Below are 13,751 nucleotides of genomic sequence, written 5' to 3'. Positions count from 1 at the left end.
TCATAATGTTTGATCCACAGGCATATGACCTATTCATCTTCATATTTAGTGTCTAGATTGAATCTAAAACAGGCTACATGCTGTGCAGTTCAAGGTTCTCTTGAAGTGTATTAAAATCGAAGCTGCATTTATTCTCTTCCACACTGAACACGAATATTCCATGCATCGTTCCCCACATTCATCAACTTCATAACGATCGATGGCTCTCTATTTTATTCAACGAGCAGGAATTTCCACCTCTTGGCCCTCAAATTTTGGCAACTCAGAAGCCACCTTCTCCCAGTTCTTTGAACCATCAGCAAGCGCCTTGATAGCATCCAGAATCTTGGACTCCTCAGCCCGGACTTGGGTTGTAGAGTCACGGTCTCTCAAGGTAATGGTGTGGTCCTGCAGGGTCTGGAAATCGACAGTGATGCCGAGAGGTGTACCGAGCTCGTCATTTCGGCTATATCGCTTACCGATACTGGCGGATGAGTCGTCAATGCGATTGGAAATTCCGGCAGTTCGGAGCTGCTGAGAGAGCTTCTTGATAATAGGTCGGAACTGAGCATTGTTGGAGAGAGGGACGATGAGAACCTTGGTGGGGGCCACGGTGGGAGGGAATGAGAGGACCTATAGTACGACTCGATTAGTACCTTGTCAAATTTTGTACGTTGTTCTGGGATGACTTACACCACGGGCCTCGTCACCGCCGTCACTGCCACGAGTCCAGAAGTTGTGCTCAATCAGGGAGTATAGGATACGGCCGATACCGAATGAGGGCTCGATAACGTTGGGGGTGAATTCTCTCGTGTTCTCAACTCGCTTGCGGAACTCAATCTTGAGAGTGTCGCTGCCGAGCTCAACCTTGCCATCGCCAACGCCGGCAACTTGCAGAGAAATCTTGCCAGACTCACTCAGCTGCTTGGCAAGCTTCTCACGTTCGTCTTGAGAAGTAGCCAACAAAGCCGTCTCAACCGTCTTAGCATCCTTCTTGAACAGAGGACCAAACTTCTTCTTCTCAATGTCGACCTGCCACTCCTCAATAACCAGAGGCTCTTCCAAGCGCTCACGCACAACAAGAGGAGCACCAGTCTTCTTAGCATGGACAGACAAGTCATAGGCGCTTCGATCAGCGCAACCAACGCACTCAACCCAGCCAGAGCTCGTCAGCAGTTCAGCATCCCAGCAGTCACAAGCGTAATGGGCCATTTCGTTAGCCATGTGCTGACGGAAGCGCATTTTTGACAAATCCACACCGATCCTCTCCAAAAAGAGATGGATTCTGGCAAGGAAGTAACCAAGAGTCTCGTTGTCGACGAGACCAGACTTGACTGCCTCACCGACAGTAACCTTCTTAGTATCAGTCTTGCCAGACAGCTGGGTATCACGATCCAGGAGAACGAGCACAACATCCTCAACCTCGTGGAATCGGTGGTGCTTCTTACCACCCTGGGGGTCGACAAAGTGTTCAATTTCGGCCATCAGGAACTCTCGAACTCGCAGCAAACCGGCGCGGGGGGAAATTTCGTTTCTGTACGACTTGCCAATGGAAGCAGAAGCAAACGGCATCTGGCTCTGGTTAAACTCCAGGAGCTTGGCAAAGTTGAGGAACTGGCCCTGGGCAGTCTCGGGGCGAAGATAGCCGGGAAGATTGCTGCTGGGGCCGATCGAAGTCTGGAACATGAGGTTGAAGGCAACGGGGTCTGAGGGGAGAACGCCGGTAGCTGGGTTCTTGAGGTCGTACTTTTTGATAAGCTCACCAAGCTGAGGGCCGTCGTAGTTGTCGATTCTGGCCAGTACCTCCTCATACTCCTGGACCACGGCGTCGTCCAGCTTCACAGCCTCCGACTTGGCCTTCTTCTTTTTCTTCTTGGGGTCATCCTTCTCTTCCACTTTTTGACCACGGGCCTCCTTATCACCGTTTAGTCTCGCCTCGAGCATCGCCTCGACAAAGTGATCGGCTCGCAGAATTTCGCCGTTCTTGGGGTCCTTGCACATCCAGTCGGCGAACTTGTCGACGTGGCCACTGGTCTTGAGCACATCGTGGGGGGTTAGGACGGTACAGTCCACCTCGAGCATGTCCTCCTCAAGAATGAAGTGCTTGCGCCAGAGGTCAACAATGTTGGCCTGCAGCGAGCAACCTGGGGGACCATAGTCGTATAGACCACCAACACCACCGTAGATTTCAAACGAAGGTGTGTAGAACATGCGCCGTCTTAGCATGGCATCGAGTACGGGCTTGTCAAGGGGTTGACCCTTGAGGGTCGTCGCTGTTGTCGTCATTGCGGATTGCTGTTTCTTTTGCGACTTGGGCGGCGCTTGATAGGCTTGCAAGGCTCGAAAAACGGAAAAGTTTCGCTGGCAGGTCGCTGGGAACCGACGAGATGGACTGCTGGCGACAAAACGTGATGTATATGAAGAAGAAGAAAGTCTCAAAATTCGAATTGGCTTCATCCACCGTATTATCAAGACGTTCAAGGAAGCAAGTGCGTGAGTCACGAGAAACTCTGGCGCACTTTGATCCCTCGATGAACTGGATGGTGGGGTTAGAAGTGTCTCGAAGCAGAGACCAGTCAACCTGTGTGACTCGCCGATTGAGGAAGGCCCAAGGTCCCACTAGGGTCGTGGCTGTCAGTTTTCTTTTTTGCCGCGACTGTCAGAGAGAGCCAGTAGTTGGTTACCCTAATGCATTTGATGTGGGAACTTGGCACTGGTTGGGAGTTGTGACTGGATTATGACTGAGTGGGCAGATTCAAGGGCGAATGAGAGAGTAGGTGGTCCGATGTTGGCGCCGGTACGGATAGATGCATTGACTGATAGTTGATCTAGGAGGAAAGAGCTCAGGTCCAGAGAGAAGTTACCCCGCCATTAGGTCGTTTGTTTGCATTGACAGGGGCTGTTGATGCCTCCAGGGGCAACAATGGGCCTGAGGCACTTGACGCTAACCAGGACAAGGAAATTTGAAGCATGAAGCTCTCAACATCTTCATGTCGGCCACATGCAGGTATCATTTTTGCAGTGTCGGGTTCAATGTTTGAACATGGTGAGGTTGACACTTCTAGTGTTTGACATACACTTGGACATGCACTCGGCAGATTTCACCAGAAAGAATCAGATGAAATTACTTTGCAAGGAAATACTGCCTAGGTCTTTCCACTAATATTTGCAAGGCGTAGCAGAACCATTTCCTCTGCAAACGTTCAGGACAGGTTATTCGCCTGTGTGTGCACAACACTCCTATCAGTCCGTTTACGCATTCAGATTCAGAGGTGAAACGCAAGAGAAAGAATTCAACTGAGGCTCTTTGAAAGCCTCAATCATACCTGATGGACACAATTGTCAGCACTTTCCAACGTACCTGGGCAAGCTACACATCAAACTTACCCTCAATAGCAGCGTACGTCCCCAGACCACACATCGACAGCGAGGCCAGACAATACACAACATGCCACACGTTGACGGACACCTGAAAGATACCACCGCTGAGGAAGCCGCGAATCAGTCGTTGCATCCGTCCGCCATTGCGAAGCACTGCCCCTGTCGTTGGATCAAAGCCTTCACCAATGTCTGCCCGAGGCGCATGGCGTTGTATGTCGTATCCCAACGCAAACAGTGGTGGCAGCGTATATGTCAAGTTTAGCAAGCAAGTTGCTGAGATAATACTGACGAACCCAAAGTAATCTGGGATAGCGGCCGCAACGATAAAAGCAATAGCCCACCAAATGGGGACTATTGCGGCGTAGAGGAATCTGCCACGGCGGGTGACTAGCGGCGGCGCATTGAAAATATCAATGAGAACGTTGTTGTACATGACCTTGATACCAATGTTGCCGTAAAGCCCAGCCGCAATCAGAGCGCTGATCAACGAGATGGCATTGCCAACAGTCTGCCATCCATATGTACTGACGCCTTGGTAACTAGGTTGATAGCTGTATTGGCCTTGGCAGTGATACACGAAGCACCCATAGACGAGGTATACGGTGTATATGAAAAGCTGAGCTCCCCACATGGCTTTGAGGAAGTCTCGCGGCCGTCTCATCTCGGCGAGAAACTCAACAAAGAGCTGCGCGCCGGCATATGCCAAGACTCCAGACAACAAGCCGTTGATGGAGCCGACAAGTCCATTTGGCGGAAGTCCATTGTAGTGCATGACCGGGGGATACTTTCCATCCGGGCCTTTTGTGATGGTTGACGGATCTACCGCACTACCGGCCGAACCTAGTGTGGCAATGGCATAGTTTGGAGGAGAATGCGCAATGACGCCCATGGTGATGAAAATGACAAGCAAGTTCAACCAAACAGCCAAGTTGGCCACTATTCCGTAGTTTCGCAGAGTTCGGATTTGGGTGAGGAAGAAACCGACGCATACAAACAGCACGGGACAGACTACATAGCACAACTTGAACCTGGACATTTCGGAAATGTTCTGGCCAAACTGAATGGTAACTTGGCCGAGAAGCAGCAAAAGTCCCAGGGCCTGCAGCACATTGGTGAGATGGCGCATGGTTGTACCCCAAGTTCGGAAGCCAAGATCGCCATAGTTTCTGGCCGGGAATTGATAACTGTCCACCCCAAGATATACCCGCCAGATGAGGTATCCGCTATAGCCAGCCATGAAGCCGAAGATGGTGTAGAAGGCGATGCCTATATTATTGAATTAGATGGATGTAATATCAATACAACCCAATTACACGTTCCACTTACCTGGTCCCCATCCTAGGGTGCCCATGGCAAAGCCAACTCCATAAGGCCCCATGATATCCGTCGTGATCAAATAGAAGCCTAAATAAACCATCAGCAACCCCAACCCATTGTAATCGTCCCACAGACTATCAAATGGAAGCCACTTACAAGCACCTACAGAAGCCGTTCTATATGCACGGCTAGCATTGGTCCATTCCTCATCAGTAATCTCAATCCTATTTGTTCGACTCGTGAGCTCCCGTTCCGAGGGCATATGCGCCTCAGGATGGTCGTCTTGGCCCTGCTTGTCCTTTTTCTTGAACAGCAGTTCCCGCCATTTTGTCGTCGGCGCCACGTACGTCTCCTCCTCGGTCCGCGTCTTGTGCGCATAGTAATGATACTCTTCAAATTTGACAGCGGGATCGTGCGGCTTTCGAAGCTGAGGCTTGATGTAGGTGAAGCCTGTAGCAACGCCTTGGCCAGCCACAGGCTCGGATGGCTTCTCCATAGCGCTGAATCGGGCAGTTTGTCGCCTGCAGGTGCCAACTTTAGAAGCTTGGGTGGGGCGGAATCAATTTGATTGATGCCAAGACGCAGTATCCAGGGCCTAGGGTGAGTTGGATGTCGAGGATATACTGTTATTGTGCCCGCTCAAAAAGAAATAAAGTCAATAGAGGTAGGACACCTGCTGATTTTAAATCACCGTGACGTAAATTACGACTGACTTATGAGCTTCTCAACATGGCAATCCCTCCCTACTCGGACATCGGCACGCGGGGAAGAAGTGTTGGTCCATCTCGGATGAGACGGCACTACGAATAGCACAAAACATGGTGTGAGAGACGAGATCGACAGGACGGCCGGCCAATTTCATCACGTAACACGCTTCCTGGGTACAAACGGCGAATATTCCATCCATCAAGCTTAACAATTACCGCGAAAAATAAACCAATGGCTGTGAAGATGATGTTGTAGTCTGCGCCTTTGACAGCTGTCGTGACTCAAATACATGGCGATCTTGTACATGCCTTGGACAAACAGTACCTCGTCATTTCCGACGGCAAATAATGGCTGATACCACAAATAACATCATATTCCCTTGCATTGAGATCAGTTAGCAACTATCGTCACAGTACCGGAGTATCTTCAATCTAGTACGTCATTCGACCAAACCTTGGTTCGCGCTTACACCACCTGCATCGGATATCGCACGTTACATCTCCGAAGACCACATTTCCTCGTAAACACGTCGTATCTTCAAGATTGCGAATACAGAGAATAATTCGCGTACCATACCCAGCCAATCAAGTTAGTTTTATGGTATTCACTCTTTTGTTCGCAACAACCTCTTACACACATGGATCGTGGGCAGCGTCAACTGTTCAGAAACACAGCATTCAAAGACATGAAGTCAAAATGCTTACTAAGAGCAACAAAAAACGTAGAAAAAGCCAAGCCAAAGATCGTCCAATTTAAATCCCGATACCCTTCTTCTGGAAACGTCAAAAACGGTTCGATTTATCTATAGTATCATAGATAACAAGCCATATGCATGCACCCCAAGGAGAGTATCAGCCAATCACAGCCCACAAATCCTCCCACCCACAGATGGTTCTTTATCAGGACGCCCCACTCACGATAAGGTGCCAGGTGTGTGACCTAGCGGCTCCCAGATTTTTTTTCTTTGCAGGAACTTGATAAAGACCCGTTGAACTACACCTCACCTCCAAAGCGACTCGACAATCCGGACGATTTACATACCCGGTCGTCGCCCAGAACGCAGCGACGTCGAATTAAACTGCACCCGCCACTACAATTCCACCCCTAGGCGCCAGACAAAATGCGCCCCCTCACCGAGCAAGAGACCAAAACCCTCTTCACCAAGTTGGCCAACTACACCGGCAACTCACTCAAGAACCTCATTGCGCCCCTCGAAGACGGCGACCGCTTCTGCTTCCGCCTGAACAAGGACCGAGTATACTATGTCCGCCTATCCATCGCCAATCTCGCCACATCAATTGCCCGCGACAAGCTCCTCTCACTAGGGACCTGCATAGGTACGCCCACGACCCTCTCCCTACCGCTGCTCACCCGTGCCTGGCTAACTCTACTCTCTTTTTTAATGACAGGAAAATTCACAAAGACCGGTAAATTCCGCCTTCACATCACCGCTCTCGAAATCCTCTCCGAGCACGCCCGATGGAAGGTCTGGGTCCGACCGAATGGCGAGATGCCTTTCCTGTACGGCGGCAACATTGTCAAAGCCCACGTCGGCAGATGGTCAGACGACTGCCCCGAGCACCAGGGCGTGGTGGTGTACAACATGAACGACACGCCGTTGGGCTTTGGCATCACGGCAAGGAGTACCGCTGAGGCTCGGCGGTTGGACCCGACGGGTATCACATGCTTTAGGCAGGCGGATTGCGGAGAGTATCTGCGTGATGAGGACAATTTGTTTGCTACGACGTGAGGTGGTAGGCTGGGGGGTTTGTGAAGTAGGGGTGTGAAAGGAAGGACATGCAGGGCTGAAAGATGGCGTTATTGGGTCATTTGGGATATTCATTATTGCCACATCGCATAGGCGTTTAAAAGGAACGATAAATTTTCACATGGAAGAGTAGATTATGGCTTTGTCTGTATGTGGGGGTTGTGTCCGGAGACAGCAAAAGTGTTGATCTGTTCATTGAGAGAAAAAGAATTAACTAATGCCAATATCTAGTATCACGTTTCAGTGATTGTAGTATATCTGATTGCAAACTGTAATTTATCCATGCCCGGAAAAATACGAAAGACAAGTACGCTCTATGAAAAGGGTGCCGTACAGCGGCACACATCGTTAACGTCGTTAGAAAAGATCGCTAATAGGAGTCACAGGACGGCTCTCCTTTCTATAGAAGCCGATATGTGACCGCTGAGCGACATACTCGCTGTCTGCATAGCCAAGGATGTTCTGAATATCGGTGCTCTGGTGTCCCATGATCCGCGTAATCTCGGCAGAGGCATAGTTCACCAAGGCACGGCCAACTTCCAAAGGCTCGCCGTCCCACATGTGTCCGTCAGGTCCCGGCGTGGACCTGCGGGTGACGACGGCAATGCGTACAACCTCATGCTGCGCGAAGTTGCCCGCGACATCAACAATACCAACGGGCAGCAGGCCAGCCTTGTCCATCAAGGCCCGGTAGCAACCCTCGTCAATGAACAAGGTGCCGTGAGGGTGGGGAGTATGCAGCAGCCAGAAGTAGCGATCTGAGATCGGGTCGCTTGACGGCAAGAACCGCGTGTGCAGAGGAGGGGGTGCATCGTCGTCCACATTGGAGGACGGGTCCATGAGGTTCAAGGATGTGGTGGTATGAGACAGAGGCGGCTCACTGATCTGACTCCGCTGATCATCAGAGTCAGATGCAGATGAGCTGCTGCCGACCTTTTGTGCATGCAGGTAACGCACGATGCCGAGGATGTTCCCCGGATTTGAGGACCGGGTAATTATCGTGGTCACACCAGCCAGAGTTCCCAGCTTGGCGGCGACAATCTTTGTGCTCATGCCACCGGTCCCTAATGAGGAGCCAGCACTTGATACTATTTTGGATACCGGTTAGTTCCCACTCTAAAGATTACCCGTGTATGACAGAATGCGGGGAAAGAGGGAGAGGAACAGGGCTTGCTTACCATCTGCTTCGAGAACCGAGAAATCGTCCACGATTTCAATGGGTTTAGCGTCGGGATTCGTTCGCGGGTTCTTGTCGTACAAACAGTCAACGTCTGTCATGAGGAACAACAAGTCTGCGTGAATCATGGCAGCAGTAATTGCTGAAAGGGTATCATTGTCGCCAAATTTAATTTCAGAAACAGCAAGGGTATCGTTCTCGTTGACAATGGGAATGACGCCCATGTCCAAAAGCTGATTGAATGTGTTTTGAGCATTCAGATATCGTGTACGCTAGTGCCATGTTGTGTTAGCTGATGCTTGAAAGTATAAAAGTAGAAAGTAGAGAAACATGGGGATGGGACGGTGTGGTAAAAGTGAAGCTTACATCTGCAATGTCGTTTCTGGTCAACAGAATCTGAGCAATTGGCTGTGACAGGTGACCGAAAAGGCTGTCCCAAAGGCTCATCAGGCGACACTGTCCGATTGCTGCCAAGGCCTGTGAGGGAAATCAGTGTTAGTAGGAGGCAGCCTTGTGTCAGACAATATTGGATGTCAGCCTCATTTGGAGCTTACCTGGAGCTGAGCGAGATGCTTGGGACGCTTGTCGACCTCCATTCTCTGGAGACCAACGCCAATGGCTCCAGAGGAGACAATGACAACTCTGTGGCCATTCTTTCTCAACTTGAAAGCAGTGTCTACAATCAAAGTGAGGATTGGCAGGAGGGGTTCATGAGTCTTCTCATCTACGATGGAGCTCGTCCCTGTAAGATGACAACAGTGTTAGATACTTTTACAAAAGATCGTGAAATGTGCTTCCCGTTACTCTCCTTTTCACCAATACAGCGAAACAGGAGTAAAGGAAAGCTTGTTGACAGCTAATTGGAATAAATGGACACGTACCCAGTTTAATGACGACTGTCTGTTGATGTCGAGACCGCTTCATCTCGGCGGCTTTTGATTCTCAGGAGTTAGCAAGTTCGTGAGGAACACCAGATCCATGAAAGGCTCTAACAGAAGCTTTTGAAGAAACAGGAACAGGATGCTTTTGAGATGAAATGAAAAAGAAGTAAGAACAAGAAATGAGAACTGAGAAATGAAACGAATAACAACAACAAGAGGAGAATGGGCTGACATGGAACCCATTGCGCATTTGCCTTCTTCCTTGTCAAAACTCTGCAGAGTTGTACATGGTACACTCTCCTGTCGGTCTCGCTACGTCACTGGCTTTCTCACATGTTGGTGAACTTACTTTGCGACTCCGTAAATGCCTCGTCCGTCATCTTGAAGGCGTGCCCTGGCGCGGTGTTGCATCCCCTATGGACATTGGCATTCATCATTTTGGAAGTTTTGAACCATCTCATTGGATTTGAGGCAACATCCCAGCCCGACGTCGGGCCCGCTTTCGGATTGGGAGAGTCGTCATAGGCTCCTCGAGTCACGCCGACCCATGCGGACTTCAGGCAAAAGTCTGCGCTAATGTTTCGATGCGCAGCAAAATACCTGCTGGAGGTACTTGGGTACGTACCGAGGTACCTTGTAGATGTACATGTCACGCCTGTCCACTTGCAGTGACAAGTCTCAACCTCTCAAACCGTCTGGTGGCCTCGTCTCCAGTCTCTCTCAGCCTCTGCAGCCTCTCGCCTCTTGCAGACTTTGCAACCCGCCAAACCCGCCTTTGCGGCCGGGCCACCAGGGAAGGAACCACTCTTTTCCTGCCTTAGTAAGAGCGATCTGTGTGGGGCCACCTCACCGCCCTCGTCTGTGCCTCTTTGGATATGGCGAAACTGGCAAGAACTGGTAAGAACAGGCTGCATCGATCGACGGTCGCGCGGCAGAATTTGCACCGCCAGCGTTTTTGACTTTGCTGGCTGGTTGGCTAGCTGATGGTCGGCTGAGTTTAGAACGGTGGTTTGGCCGTCTTCTGGCTGCATTTGGTTGGACAGCCCGAACCACATCCATCCACTTCTGAACCACTTGAAGCCTATGATCCATGTCCGTGCTGGAGCAACCATAGCAAAAGCTGCATTGCTGCGGTGGGATTTTACGAATTCCAAGCCGCAAAATACTCGACCAGACGTGCCAAAAATCATCCTTCCGGCCGGCCCTGTTGTTGTCACTTTTTACGAGTCTTACCAGGTACATAGTACGGGGTAAGAAGTCCACTCTATTTCGAGCTCAACATCCAGTCATCGTCCAGCTTCACCCACCCCCCCTAATATTTCGTCACCACCGTCGAACGAGACCATTGCCCGAACCGCTAGAAAAACGAGGCGGCTGTTTCCGCCCTTGAAGAAGTAGAAAGCAAAGCAAAGCAGAGCAAAGCAAAGCAACCAAGCAAACTTGGTCCTTGGGGCTCCTCTCTCTCCCCTTGCGTTGCAACTGCAATGGCGTCTTCAGGCGCCACGCCGACGTCAACATCGGCAGCTTCGTCCAACCCAGCTGCTGACGCGCCAAGCGATGCAAAACTACCAAACCGGCCAAAGCAAATGGTCAATGACCCTGCCCGCACCGGCTTTGACCCAGAGACGAAATGGTGGATGAACTACTTCAAGATCCTGACGAACCAGATGACGCCCGAGGGCAAGTTTCACTATAGAGAATGGCGGTACAAGGTCCACGAAGAGCGGGACTGCAAACGTTGCGAAGAGTACAAGGATTGGCTATTCACATACTCCCCCGTAGTTCGCTTCCTCTCAGAGAAGATCCAAGACCTCAATGGCCAGCTTGGGCCCTCAAACATCCACTGCCGTCGATGTCCCTCCATCTTGGAGCAGGATGGGACGGTGAGCCGCCAGGCTGGCGGGTTTGACCCCAACCACGGCATCTTGATATGTGCGAACGAGATGCGAGATCGTAAGCACATGGAAGACACGGTAGCACATGAAATGGTTCACGCATGGGACCATTTACGGTGGAAGATGGACTGGATGGGAGACAAGGACTTGAAGCATGCTGCATGCACGGAGGTTAGCCCACTTCTCTTTCTGCAACCAGGACGATAATACGCAAAGTTCCTCTTGGCCGAGGCCATATGAAATCATGCTAACATGATTCCTTCTAGATCCGAGCTTCGATGTTGAGCGGCGAATGTCGATGGACAAGAGAGGCCTTCACAAGAGGCCAGTGGTCCGTCACGCAACAATTCCAAAACTGCGTCAGGAGACGAGCAATACAATCCGTAATGGCCCGACCTCGATGCAAGGATGATGTACAAGCCACCAAAGTTGTCAACGAAGTCTGGGATTCATGCTTCTCCGATACCAGACCATTTGGCGAAGTATACAGGTGATCACGAGGATCGGGTCCAACAACATATCTGTAACAATAACACATAATCTCTCCACAAGACCAAGTCACGTTGGACATGTCTGTATTATTTCAATGCTACAAAAGATACCCTGAAACACCCGAAGTGCTGAAATGATTTGCCATACTTTCATCTTTGAATCATCCAAGAAAAACAAGCATCGGAAATGAAGAAAGAACCCATGACTCCTAAACATGCCGTTGAATCCAACTCTCCCGTCAATTAACGTTGCACGCATCTCCGTCCGTTTCCACAGACACAACTCCGACAGATGACCAAAATGACTTGCATGATATGCCAACAAGCTGCTCTATTGCCCCCTTTCACGGTTGCTCTTCCGCTCTCCCTTGACGCAGTGTTTCAAAATCCAAGGGTGAACTTGGACCTGCTCAAGAGAGATTCGCTTCTCAGGATCAAGAACAAGGAGCTGCAGCACTAGTTAGCCATCATATTCATACCAACCACACAGTCAAGTGTCAAATCAACACATACCCTCTTGATAAGATCAGCAGCCTCCGAGCTAACAAACGACGGAATAGACATATCCGCCCTTTGAATCCTCCTCTGCGTCATGACAGGCGTATCCTCAAACGGAGCCTCTCCAACAAGAAACTCATACGTCAAAACACCCAAACTCCACAAGTCCACCTTCTCATTGTAATAGTTATCCGACGAGCCAGGCTTAATCATCTCAGGCGGCAGATAATCCAGCGTGCCGCACATAGTCTTCCTCCTATTATTAGGAGCGTGCACACTCCACCCAAAGTCCGAAATCTTAATCTCGCCATGGATGCCCATCAAGATGTTCTCAGGTTTGATATCCCTGTGAATAACATGCTTGCGGTGCAAATACCTCAACGCCGACGCCATCTGCGCAATATACTGCGCCGACTTCCACTCCGGGAAACGGTTCTCCCTCCGCAGATGCTTATACAGCTCACCCTTCCCGGCAAACTCGAGGATCAGAAAAATGCGCTTATTGTCGTGGAAGTGGCCGAACATTTGCAGGATATTAGGGTGGCGGAGGTTGCTCTGGATTTCAATCTCTCGACGGACCTGGCGCTCGACGCCTCCGCCCTGAATTTCGTTCTTGTGCAGCACTTTCAGGGCGCAGATGAAGCCTGTGGTACGCTCTCTGGCAAGATAGACTCGTCCGAATTTACCTTTGCCGAGGGGGCGGCCGATTTCGAACATTCCCAGGTGGAATTGCTTTGGTAGGCTGGGCTGCTCGACCAAGGCTTTGGCGGCTTCCTCTGTGCCTTCTTCTGACGTGCGTGCTGATCCTGCTGATGGGAGAGGCTTGCGAGTAGGTGATCCAGGGTTGTTGATCTTCCGTTGAGCAGCTTGTGATGGGAGCGTCACAGAAGCAACGGTATTGTGACTTTGGGACTGAAGTGCAACCTTGAAAAGGTTTGTCCGGCTGTTTCCATGCGGCAGCTGTCCTGATGCCGATGTGACGATGGTCTAGAAACTCAGTTAACGGCGATTTTGAGACGTCTCCTCTGTCCCTAGTTTGACAGACAGAGTTGGTGCTTGTTGAATGCTCACCTTGCCCTTTACGTAGTGCTTCGCACCCTCGGCGTGATCGTTCTCATCCTGCACAGTCATGCGCTCGAAGCGCGTCTCGAGGGTTCGTGAAGCCATTGAAAATGCTACAAAGGGCGCTGTACCGACACAACGCTCTAGGATATTCTCAAGGGTTGAACTTGGCGACGATGAACCTTGGGGTTTATGGATTCGCTGGTCTAATGCTGCTTTGCTTGTGGGACACCACAGGGCCGTTGCGGGATGGCTTTAGCCAAACAGTCGGTGTCGGCGGTTGCCACGGCAACAGCGTTCAGGTGTTCAACCACATTGCAGGTATGTGGGGTCTCCTCGGCGCCATGCTTCCGAGGACAGAGGCAGTTTGCAGGAAGTGAGTTGTGCACATATTTTAAGAATGTTTTTGAAAAGAGCTGCCGCATGAGATTTTAGGCGAAAATCTAAAATTAAGAATGGCATGATTCCGCCGTTGTGGTTGGCGGACGCTTACCATTTTGACACCCAATGGACACCCAGCCAACATCATGGAGTATCATCATGTATTGCTCTGGCAATCAACTACTAGCCGAGAGAGTTGCTTAATCTGGGCAG

General features: G+C 50.5%; 6 protein-coding genes across 6 annotated transcripts; 2 read left to right on the top strand and 4 right to left on the bottom strand.

Annotated features, from left to right (window-relative positions):
* Positions 1–216: 216 nt before the first annotated feature.
* On the bottom strand, positions 217–2,265 carry VFPPC_02883 (glycyl-tRNA synthetase 1; the record flags this gene model as incomplete). Its single annotated transcript, XM_018282463.1, has 2 exons — positions 217–612; positions 673–2,265. The coding sequence occupies 2 exons, from the start codon at positions 2,263–2,265 to the stop codon at positions 217–219; spliced, it is 1,989 nt and encodes a 662-aa protein (XP_018146943.1).
* A 966-nt stretch (positions 2,266–3,231) lies between these two features.
* VFPPC_15573 (amino acid transporter) lies at positions 3,232–5,173 on the bottom strand (the record flags this gene model as incomplete). Its single annotated transcript, XM_018293326.1, has 4 exons — positions 3,232–3,305; positions 3,367–4,626; positions 4,687–4,764; positions 4,834–5,173. The coding sequence occupies 4 exons, from the start codon at positions 5,171–5,173 to the stop codon at positions 3,232–3,234; spliced, it is 1,752 nt and encodes a 583-aa protein (XP_018146942.1).
* A 1,332-nt stretch (positions 5,174–6,505) lies between these two features.
* VFPPC_02881 (pseudouridine synthase/archaeosine transglycosylase) lies at positions 6,506–7,135 on the top strand (the record flags this gene model as incomplete). The annotated part of the gene is made up of 2 exons (XM_018282462.1): positions 6,506–6,722; positions 6,795–7,135. The coding sequence occupies 2 exons, from the start codon at positions 6,506–6,508 to the stop codon at positions 7,133–7,135; spliced, it is 558 nt and encodes a 185-aa protein (XP_018146941.1).
* A 375-nt stretch (positions 7,136–7,510) lies between these two features.
* VFPPC_02880 (glutamate 5-kinase) lies at positions 7,511–9,648 on the bottom strand (the record flags this gene model as incomplete). Its single annotated transcript, XM_018282461.1, has 6 exons — positions 7,511–8,241; positions 8,332–8,602; positions 8,697–8,807; positions 8,885–9,072; positions 9,212–9,262; positions 9,561–9,648. The coding sequence occupies 6 exons, from the start codon at positions 9,646–9,648 to the stop codon at positions 7,511–7,513; spliced, it is 1,440 nt and encodes a 479-aa protein (XP_018146940.1).
* Positions 9,649–10,695: 1,047 nt separating this feature from the next.
* VFPPC_13350 (peptidase M76, ATP23) lies at positions 10,696–11,600 on the top strand (the record flags this gene model as incomplete). Its single annotated transcript, XM_018291127.1, has 2 exons — positions 10,696–11,277; positions 11,373–11,600. The coding sequence occupies 2 exons, from the start codon at positions 10,696–10,698 to the stop codon at positions 11,598–11,600; spliced, it is 810 nt and encodes a 269-aa protein (XP_018146939.1).
* Positions 11,601–11,928: 328 nt separating this feature from the next.
* Positions 11,929–13,262, bottom strand: VFPPC_02879 (serine/threonine-protein kinase Eg2; the record flags this gene model as incomplete). Its single annotated transcript, XM_018282460.1, has 3 exons — positions 11,929–12,045; positions 12,111–13,082; positions 13,167–13,262. The coding sequence occupies 3 exons, from the start codon at positions 13,260–13,262 to the stop codon at positions 11,929–11,931; spliced, it is 1,185 nt and encodes a 394-aa protein (XP_018146938.1).
* Between the last annotated feature and the right edge of the window lie 489 nt (positions 13,263–13,751).

Source organism: Pochonia chlamydosporia, chromosome 2 (genome assembly GCF_001653235.2).
Source record: "Pochonia chlamydosporia 170 chromosome 2, whole genome shotgun sequence".
In the NCBI taxonomy this organism is placed as follows: Eukaryota; Fungi; Ascomycota; class Sordariomycetes; order Hypocreales; family Clavicipitaceae; genus Pochonia; species Pochonia chlamydosporia.
The sequence above is the reverse complement of the archived record's forward strand: the minus strand, read 5'-3'. Positions and strand labels throughout refer to the sequence as shown.